The 10,875-nt window shown below is 38.9% G+C and overlaps 1 protein-coding gene across 13 annotated transcripts in view; it reads left to right on the top strand.

Annotated features, from left to right (window-relative positions):
- The window catches only part of WNK1 (WNK lysine deficient protein kinase 1), a 102,625-nt gene that overhangs the window by 47,104 nt on the left and 44,646 nt on the right, over positions 1-10,875 (top strand). For 12 of the 13 annotated variants that reach the window (XM_064654583.1, XM_064654592.1, XM_064654593.1 and 9 more), the window contains exon 5: positions 10,248-10,336. In XM_064654583.1, the coding sequence (XP_064510653.1) occupies positions 10,248-10,336 (89 nt within the window). Of the gene's footprint in view, positions 1-5,486; positions 5,852-10,247; positions 10,337-10,875 lie in introns of those variants that run through there. The other variant, XM_064654596.1, reaches the window with a different exon arrangement.

Here is a 10,875-nt window from a genome sequence, read left to right as displayed (position 1 = left end):
AAGGCTTATTCAACTGGATTCTTTTCTAAAAGTAGCTCACTTTTACGACTTGATCTTAGAGGCATCTGTACTATTCAGCATCAACAGCTTCTAGATTACAGCTAAAAATGTTTTGTCAGTATTGGTGTAAAACAAACTTGGTTTGAAGTAAAAGGAGCTATTTCTTTCTTAAATTCACCACTGAGCCTGGAATGTGTCCCTTGGCAGTTTTGAATCAGATATGATTTTAAAATGATTGTGAGCATTGGTTGAGTTGCATAAAATCAAGATCTAGTGTATTTTTAGGTTCTGAATTTTGGTAGTATTGCAGAGTTTTGCAATGCAACCTAAATAAATTCACAGAATACAAATTAAACAATGTGTGTTTAAAAATTTGAAAAGTTGAAAATTAAGAATCAGGCCTCTTAAAACTGTGATATTAATATTTAATATTCTGTCCTGTACTGACATCCATTTAGTTCTTACATTAACTGAGGTTAATTTAACAAGAGTTGGTAAGGTGCTTGTAGGAACAGCAACGTGGTGTTTTTAAAATGCCTGGCTCTGCAGTGAGGTGAGAACCATTATAATTCTATGATTAGTGAATCACTGAAGCATTACTGTGGGGAGACTGATAGTTCAAATTTATTTCTCTGTATAGTGCCACTAGTTGAAAACAGTGACGTTAAGAGTGCATGGGCTACAATTTTTGTGTCCTGGTAATTGTACTGCTATAGTTGCACAGGGGTAGGAATGGGATAAGTCTAGGAAAATTTTAGTCTTGAGGAAACTCACAGAGGTGTTGAGTAGTAATAAATTATTTTGAGGTTATGTGATTCATAGGCCAGAACTCCACCAAAATTTTACATAAGCCCTTTATAGTTACCTCCAGGCTCCTCGGAGCTGTTGCTAGAGCAGGCAGTGACATGGGGCTGTATGTGCCTGCTTGAGTGCTTTGATTTGTTCCTGTATTAGAGAGTGAAGGGCACCAGAGTTGAGTATGACTTTGTAGATACAGTTCATTTCAAAAACTAGAGAGACACAACAGGCTAAAATGTTTATGCTGAAGAGAAAAAAGGCTGTTGCTTCTCTGTCCACTGCAAGTAGCTTTCTAACACTATGAGCTTGTGACTCTGTTTTAAGGGAAACACTTTTCAGAGATGTATTTCAACCTTACCACCCATTACTACCATCATAAAGTTCTCTACATAGCAGGGATACTTTTTAGACAACTTTCTGAAACTGTTGGATCTTTTGGTACACCAGTGTAAGTTCTTCACTTCTAATAGAATAAGTCCGAAAATAAAAGGCACGATGACTTTTGGTGCATTTTTGGAATTGTGCACTATTTTTGGTGTGCTGGAACATTATCCCAGGCTTTTTAAGTAGGTATCCTTTTTAAAGGCTAGTTCTAGTACTAAATGTGTTTTATGGCCCATGTTGCATCATTTTTTAAATTCAGTTTGAATCCACTGGAACTAATCTGTGGCTTTTGAGTTACTGTTACTGTACATGAGCTTAAAATTGAGTGCTACATGATGATTTTCTACCAGAATGGAAGCAGTCTAAAGCAGAGAATGCAAGTAATAAAATTTTTCAAAAATGTATTTTCCATACTGCAAATAAAAGGCAGAAACTTTTAGTATCGTGCCACTGTGGCATTTCTAAATTTATAGAATTGAAATGTATGTCTAGGCATGTCTGTATTTTTTTTTTTTTGAAAGCCATTTTCAAGCTGAAGTCCCAATAAAGCAAAGGATCATTGAGCCAGCTTAGGATCTTCACTGCTCCAGATTCATGTTCACATGGTAAAGGCAGCATTCCTGCTTATAAGGGTGAGAGGTTAAAGAACTGTGCACAGTAGATGCTTTATGCTTTTGTGCAGGAATTACAACTGTTAGTACCTGGTCCACTTGTCCAGATTCTAGTGTTTTCAGAAGAACTTCTGTCTTTGTACTATGTGTTTCTAAACAGGGCCCTTTTCACTGTTCCATGCACCAGTATCCTAATTGTTTGCCAGCTATACACTAGGGAACTGTGCCCTGCCTTTTAGTTACAAAATTTCCTGTTCCAGAGCTTTATTAATTTCTTCTGTTCATTAGAATTGCTGCATTTACAGTAGGTGTTGTGATTAATTTTTTTTTTTTAACTAAAGCCATGTGCTTAGCTCCAGATTCTCAGGACTTCTGAAATAAGCTGATACTCTTATTTACCTGGCAGTGCTGAAGTACAGTGGGCTTTCATGTCCAAAGTAGAATCTTAAAATGCCTTGTGTACTGGGCTAGATAATTTATCAGTGAGGTAGCTCTAAGCCATGATGTATATTTGGCAGTAGTGCATGGGATTTCAGTATTATCACAAATACAGTGGGGTTTGACCCTTTTTACCACCTTTTAGTTGAGAATACTGGCTGGAAAGGATTGCAACCAGTGATTTCTAGGAACAGTTATGACAAGTTCCTGTTCAAACTTAACTGTGGGAACAAAGCAAGAGAACTGTAGCCTACTATCCTGGTCTTGTAAGGCTTTTAATGTGGTGAATTCTCTGGCTTTGAGTTAAAAATACAGTGTTGAGACACTGTCAGAGAAGTTGGTTAAGCATGAAGTGTCAGTATCCTGTGGCTCTTGGGCTTGGAGGCAGTTGTAGGATACAGATGTGGAGGTGACAGTGAGCAGTGATTGCTAGTCAAATCAGGAGTCTGCTTTATTCTTTTCACCTGCCAGTGAGCAGGTGCTTCTTTTAACTTTAGGAAGAAGCAATTAGTATGAGTGTATCATTCAAAATACAGATATACCTTGTGTGTATAGCAACTTTAATCGTGTCTGGGAGTTTTTTTGTGTGTTTGGCCTCTTGTTTTTTATTAATGCCTCGAAAGTTTTTTGAGGGTAGGTGGCAAATTGGGGAGGAAGAGTTTCTGAATTGTGATCAGTCAGGTTGCAGCAAGCAGGCCTGTATAAATTCAGTGCTGTTATTGTCTTAACAGCATGTTTGTGAAATCTGAGCATACATCCTTATCTGTTGCAAGTCGTGAATTCATTTGGTTTGGAGAAATTTAAGAATCATGGGACTTAGGTTGTTTACACATCTTCATCACAGAGGGTGAAGACCAATTGGTTAAGCTATTTCAGTGACTTAGATCTCTCAAGTAGCTGAGATAGGAGTTTTGATTTGGATGATGATGGGTCAGTCGAGTTCAAAAGGTATTGGGTGCAAAATGTACAGTGGTTGGTTTTGATCAGCAGAGAAGACAACGAGGCCTGTCCCAGTCTGCACAGCCCCTCATGAGCCAACTCTGGCTCACTGGGAGCTTTCATCTGCTTCCACTGCTTGTATTGCAGTAATGCTGTTTACTCTGTTAGGATACTGATCTGGTGCAGAGCTTATTCTGCAGGATTACCAATTTAATTCTTGGTGGAATTATCAATTGTCCAGAATTAATTGCTATGAAAATACTGAAGTTGGTGAAGGTAAATTTTCACTTCTGTTAAAACATGTTGCATTTCATTTTTTTTTGCCATGTGGTCTCAACTATTCTAACTTGCTTTTTAACTAGAAAAAGAAAATAGTCATCTGTAGGCAACCCATATCTTTTGAACTGAGTAAATTTGAAGCTGAAATTTTTCTTTTCATAGTATGTATTCAGTTGAATTGGGATGAGAATTATCAGTTGTAGGTATATCCTGTGTGAAACAAGGAAAGAACTAAATCGGAAAGATTGTTCTAGAACAGGCAGTAAGGTTAAGAGGAAGGATGTGAAATGGAAAAGGTGGTGAAATGGTTAAGCACATAGGTTTTGAGGGTAGGGTAAGTAACTAATAGCAGGTAGTGAAATTTAGGAGATCATGGGGTAAACCTATTTAAATGCTATAAATACCATTACCTGAGGGCATCTTTGAGACTAGGGGGAAAGAGGTAGGATCATTGGCTTTTTTTCCACTGGAATCATATGCTCTCTCTAAATTCCTGAAATTAATGGTTTGTGGCAGCCTGGGACTGGCTCAAACTAGAATGGTAGCAACTTAGCAAAAAGAAAATATAGAGACTTTAATTACTTTGTTTGTGGGATTTGACTTTGCTACTGATTTTATTAGCTTCTGGACTGCAAAGTTAGAACATTTTGTCTGAGAAGATTAATCAGTTACAGTAGAATTCCTTTCGAGCTCTACAGTTAGAGCACCTTTGAAAAGAGCCAAGCAAGAGTTGTGGTTAGACTGGGACAGGTAGACTCTGTACTTGTTAAAAGCTGAAATGTTTAATGTTCTTTGCAGGTCATGCAGTATACCCCAGAAAAACCTTAACTAGGTGTGCAAAATGTTAGATATTTATTCCAGCGAAGTAGATTTGCTTTGACTGCAGAGTGTCTGTTTGGTTTGAGTGCAACTGCAGCATCAAAAAAAATAAATTATAAGCAATGGCAAGCAAAATTCCAACATCCTTTAAGTGCTGTTAAAATGGAGTTGATAATCAACAGTGGATTTTTTTGGGGGGTGTGATGGTGCTGGTTGTAGAAAGTCTAGCTAAGCAGTTGGAAGGCCAGTCAGCACAGCCGGATCTTTTATGATCCCTTTTCCTTTGACTCCTCTAGGAGGTTTCACAACAGCTGGTGAAGAGGAATTCTAAAATGCCCAGTGTTGCTTTTGCAACACTGATGTTGTATAGTATAACAACAACACTGATACAATTGTAGTGTACTTGAACCAAGGATGTTATTTTGGGGTAAAAAGGGAACTTAATAATTCTAAATTGAATTTTATTACAGTTTGTCATTACGAGGTGGTCAGAGTTCGTTTGCTAGCTTCATACTTTTAAGATGATGTACCTGATCTTTCTTGGCATTGCTCCTGATATCTTTACAAAAAAACCCCAAATCCAAACAAACCCCTGAAGCCGTAGACAGCTCATTTTATTAATAAACAAGTTTCATAATGGTTGTTTGAAAGTAGGTATTAGAAAAAAATCAGACTTCTGGCTTAGGTTTGAAATCTAGCAACTAGAACATGTAACTCTGGATTATTTGTGCACATGTGGTATAAAACAAGCAACAATGCAGTTTTCTAACTTTGTCCAGCAATTTGAAAATCACCTTCAAATCCCTATTCCCTTACATTAAGCACCCGTTAAGCAGATGATGTTGCCAACAGTAGCAAAATGCCATTGTCAGGAAGGAGGGAGGTGAAATATATTATCTTAATGATGCTTTGTGTTTAGTTAGGATTGTAGTCAGCTGTATGTATACTTCTGTAGCTCCACGGAAAGAAGAGAAACAGCTGCCTTCATTCTTCTGCACAAAATTAGTGTGAGCAGCCTTGGATCTGAACCCACTGACTGAGCTGTTTCCCCTCTTTAAAGTGATACTTCTGCAGCAGCAGGATCCTGATGATCCTACCTGCAGCCTTAAGCTAGTGCAGAAAAAATGGGTGGAGAATAGGTAGAGCAGCCAAGCAGGAGGGCGGGGACATGCAGGAAGTAAAGGATCCTTCCACTGTCACTTCTTCCTCCTCCTTGCAGCCAGCTGGGCAGGCAGAAAAGGACACGCTTACCTCGTGCTTCTATTGATTCTTTCTATTCAGCATTAGAGTGGCAAAAGCAGATATTGAGCTCAGATCTCTGCAGCCTCATGTACTGGACTTGGAAAATAACAAGAGGTGTCAAACAGGAAACAATGCTCCCTTCTAGCCTTGATGTCTGCTTTCCGTCCGCTGTGCGTTAAGTCCGCAGCTTAGTGGATTCCCATCGGAAATTAGCACCCATCTAACTCTGTGGTGTGTGTGCCCCTCTTTTCCTGATGGATTTTACAAAGAGAGAGATCTGTCCCATATTTGTAATTGTTAATTCCCACTGTTGCTGCTCTCACAAGGACTGTGCTAAAGAGGTAAGTGAGAATTTCAGCTTTGTCAAGTGCATGTAGCCACAGGAAAGTATTTTGGAGGTGAATTCTTGACAAATTTGCTGAACTGCCTTACATTTGCATAGCTTGGGTCTTCAGCTTTTGAACTTGACTGTACTTTCCCCCCTGTAATTCTTTAAATGTAAATTAAAATCCCAGCCAGCAAGGCTGGAACAATAATTGCTTCTGCTATTTTCCACCTGGTTTTTTTTTCCAAATCTAACTATTTTTTCTTTAGAATGTCTGAGGGTATGTAACACTTCTTCTGTCTTCATTTTGGTTTGTTGTAGAGGTTATGCAGCACTGATTGTACCTTCTGTAATGAAGTAAATGATGTGTTCAGTATCTCTTGCGTTAGATGATACAAGATGCTACCACTGACCCAGTAATGTGGTGTTCCAACTAATGAAAAGTACTCTGTTTCTAGGCAAAAATTTTGAAGAAGAGTTCTGGATAGCTTATACTTTAGTGTTTTAAAGTTTCTTGGAAATTTAGTTTATTTGAGAAAACCTAACTTGCCTTTAATTGATCAAATAACCATATAAGTGTTGAAATTTGGAACACACTTCATTCCTCTGGTTAAAGTCTGATAAAAACACAAACTTTACCACACCTGAGTGAAATATGAAATCTCTTCTTATGCTTAACATGAGGACTGTAAGATGAGTTTTTGGTTTTGCAGTGGCGCTTTGTGTTGCCTACATATATGTCCTTATTTTAGAGGTGCTCTCAAAATGGAAGTGTTCAGTGGGTTTTAAGTTCTGCCCTTGTCAGCTATTGCTCTGTAACTTTCTTTCTGTAAGCCTGTACCAGCCTGGGAACTCCAGCTCACTGGAAACCGCTGCAGGCTTTTTTGGTTGAATTTGCTTCAACCAAAAGTCTGATAAACGCTGTAATTTGGTTCATTATGCAACTGTATAAATGCATTTGCTGGTGAAAGAGAGGAAATGACACGAGTGTGGGAATGGGAGATGGAGAAAAGAAGGCTCTTGCTTCCAGCAGCACTACCAGTTTGTGCTAATTTAGGTGGTGGCTTGAGAAAACGTTGGTGATTTTCATGTGTGCCTGTTACACCTCTGCACACTTTTTTTTTTCTCTGTAAGAGCTCTTCCTTCTATTTCTTTAGCAAACTCAGAAATAATGCCAGTGGGATTTGGGTGTTTAGCCCTAATTAAAGTGCCACTGGGGATCTTAATGATTGGTAGATTAAAAGATTTGAGTTGCCCTGTGATTCTTCTAAGGAGTTTGGGGACTAGGAGAGGCGTATAGGAATGTGACCATCTTAAGCATGGTAAAAACCAGGAAACACTGAATGGCTTGCTATTTACTTGAATGCCTTTGGGTTCAGAAGCTAATGAATGTGTTCTTGGCTGCCCAGCTCCTGCACTCTTAGGGACACATCAGGGTTTTGTGAATTGCAGGGCCTGGCCTCCCTTGGGTTTCTGTGTGATGGCTGGTTAAGGTGTGTAGGCAGCTCTGGATAGAAAAGAGTTCACTGATGTAATTATTTATTTTTTTTTTTCCAGTCATTCATAGTACCTTCTCTCTTGTTGTATAAAATAGTTTGTTACTTCCACTAGTGCTTGAAGGAGGAAAAGAAAAAGTTTTAAGAAGCTGGTGAACTCCAGCCTAGGAGGTGCTTGGCCGGCGCTGTGGACTGGGCTTAGGCAGCCCTTCTCATGGACTGTGGAGCAAACTGAGAAATAGGGAGCTGCTTGAACACAGAACCCCTCTGATGGCTTCAGGCCCCAGTGTGAGGTTCTCCCAGATTTTCTAAGGTGCAGTTAGGAACATGGAAGCCATGCTGGCGGAGGCTGGCAGGAGCTTCACTTTTTAACTGAACTCCTGATTTGGAATTCATGAAATGGAGTATTGTAAAATGGTCCTCACAGAAGGGCCAGAACATTTTGGACAGGTATTTAATTTCTTTGAGGGTGGAGAAACACAGAATAGCAGATTGAATCACAGATTTTAAAACCTATCCTTAGCTTTAACTTTTCAGGCTCCATGCAAGAACAGAGCACGTGATAAAATAGTTACCAAGAAAAATCATGTTCTGGCTTCGTCATGTTGATATTTCGCTGTGCCAGTTATCTTCTTCATATTACCTCTTAGTTTTTCTGAAATGAGATTGTCACAGATCTGACATCATCCTTCTGCTGCTGCAGCCTAAATGAAGGTCTTTGCTGGCTGCTGCTACGTCAGGGACTTGAACTGTTTAGGAGACTTACATGTGCTAAATTTGGGCAAATTTAGATAGGAATATGTGCAATAAGCAGTTGAGTAATTATTGCACAGGCTATATGTGTACATGCATATAGGAGAGCATTTAATTACATGTGGAAACATCTCTACTACATATATAAACCTGAATTCCTGGGACCAGTTTAAGCTTGGTCATAATTAAAGGTGGACATCTCTGACAAGAGAGCAGAGTTTTATAAATCCTTTAGAGTGGAGAGCTCTGTCATGTCCTGCTAGGAAGGGGGAGGTGTATGATATAGCCTGGTTACAGTATTAAACTTAGCCATCCAAACTTGGGTCTGTCTTATCACCCGAGGCATCGATTTTCTTAAGTCTTGATGTTCAGTGAAGCTTTTAAAAGCATTAAGCTAATGTTCACTGACAGCCTGTGTTTCAGTGCTTATTCTAGTCACAATGTAGCCTGCAGTGCCCTGGATTTCAATTCCTAGAATTTCACAAGAGCAAATTTTAGACCAAAGAAATCAATAAACCAGAATGCTGTTGTAACAGGAAGTTTTTAATCAAATAAATGTTTTCCTGTAGTGCGGGTGTTATTTGTTGGCTTTTTTCTTTGAAAAATTCCAGATAAAACACCTCTGTAAAACATGGTGGCAGATGTTGCCCACTGAAAGACTGGACTTTTTTGCTTCTCCCAGACTTTGGTTTACATCTGTTGAAGTTGATGTTGACAATGCCCTCTCCTGGAAGTGTGTGGTAGAGAATATTTTATGTGGTGAATGTGTGAAGTCAAGGTACTGCCATGTCTGGCTAAGGGAAGAAGTATCTAAATGTAGATGTTAAACTATTACCATATTAAGTCTCTATGTTTGGTTAAATTAAGGTCTGTAGTTGCAAAGGCTCAAGTTCAGAGACTCAAACACTTCTATTTCAAGATTTGTTTCTCACTGACAGTAGAAGAATGGGGAAGAGTCATGTCTTGATGTCCTTGTTTGGTGGGCAGCAGTGTTGTGTAGGTTATTGGGAGAAGTACTTTCTGTTTAGGACTCAAATCACGATGCTTGTACTGCTACTTCATTTATTTCTGTTCTTCAGACTCCATGGTTTTCATTTTCTGTTTAGTTATGATTTACCAGTGGCACAAGGTCAAATGTATCAAGTGTGTAATTTCAGGATTGTTAGGCTTGAAAACACCAGCTCTTCATATACCAGAATTTGAACAGGATGTCTTCATCCTCTTTCATTCTGCTGTCTTAAATACAGAGTTTGAAGCTAAAGGCTGCATCAAGTAAAATTAAGTGCCAGATTTTGCTGTTGTGGACAGTTAGCCCCAAAATACAGTTTCTGGCCATGACTGAGTGATGAAGCTTGGCTCTCTGCCGGTAATGTTTTTCAGAATTCCCAGATGGTCATATCTCATGGCCTGTTTGTTTTACTCATTTGGATAGTTGATCTTATTTGGATTTTGGTTTGCTCTCCCCCAGTGGTTTTAGCACATATAAAGGATTGCTGTGTGTTGTGGAAGGGCTTTTGTAAAGGCCTGTATAGCTGAGCTCACAAAAGCAGTGATGCAGGACTGTGGTTTGGGTATAGTAGGTCTTCAGGGGAGAGCTAAAATACAGGAAAGGCCTTTTTTTTTTTTTTTGACATTGGGCAAGTTATTTAATGATCCAGTTGGATCATTCTGGACTAAGGTTTTTCCTGTAAAATCAATCTATGCCAAAATTACTTCTAATGGCACGTTGGAAACATTCTGGGAAGCAGCAGAATGCTTGGAAGACTGTTAAATTAATCATGTAGGTTCCTGCATTAGGATTACATAGGAAGCATTTCCTTCCATTCTCAGTCCAGTCTGTGTACTTGCCTCTAGCCAGCATAACTTCTATGGAAACTAAACAGTTCTCCTGTCATGAGAACTCAAATGTCAATGCCTTCTGTTATGGAAGCGTAGCTGGGAGATGGGAAGATGGTGTGTGTGGGATGTTTGCAGAAGTCACTGACAAACAAATGAACAGTAATACTGGAGTCAGATTTCTTTCTAGTTTGCACTTATTATTTAGGCCAGTTATCTATAGAATAAATATATAGGTATATATTATAAATAGTTGGTCTATAAACACAATCAAAACTTAAGTCAAGTGAGCCTTCCAGTTTCTCAGTTCTCACTTTTATGTTCCAGGGTGTCAAGCCAGCCAGCTTCGATAAAGTAGCAATCCCTGAAGTGAAGGAGATTATTGAGGGATGCATTCGGCAAAACAAAGGTGAAAGGTAAGTACTTCCTTTTCAGATAGAGATCCTAGTTGCTGTCCAAGTCTTTTATCTGTGATGGTATCAGATCCAGTTAGTTCCTGGGGTCTTCTGTGTTTGATGTAAGTTGGGAAGCCAGTAATACTTCTGCAGCTTCTGTTCGTTGGTAGATTCTGATGCAATGATTGTTTTAGAGAATTAACAGTGTCAGAAAAAGTGCAAATGCTGTGGTAACCATCCATGTCAGTTTATTCAGAAATTTTACTGCTTTTATTAAAACTTTGACCCAGTCAGCAAAATTGTGGAGGACAATCCTTCCAGGTTTCCAGGTATTTGGATTTGGTTGGTTGGACTTGTTCTGTAATCCTTGGGTTTTTTACTATTCCTTTGATTCTGTTGGTATTTTATGGTTAATTATTTTGAAGACTCGTCTTAATTTTGAAATTCTTGATGCTTATTTTTATCCACATTTTCTGCAAGATGACTTCTACTTGAAGTGGTTAACTTATACCATTACAGAAAATCTGTAACTGCTCTGTTGGGTTATTTGTGGAGTTTGA

This window comes from Pseudopipra pipra, chromosome 5 (assembly GCF_036250125.1).
Source record: "Pseudopipra pipra isolate bDixPip1 chromosome 5, bDixPip1.hap1, whole genome shotgun sequence".
Lineage (NCBI taxonomy): Eukaryota > Metazoa > Chordata > Aves > Passeriformes > Pipridae > Pseudopipra > Pseudopipra pipra.
Note: the sequence above shows the minus strand (reverse complement) of the source record. Positions and strands in the feature narration are given on the sequence as shown.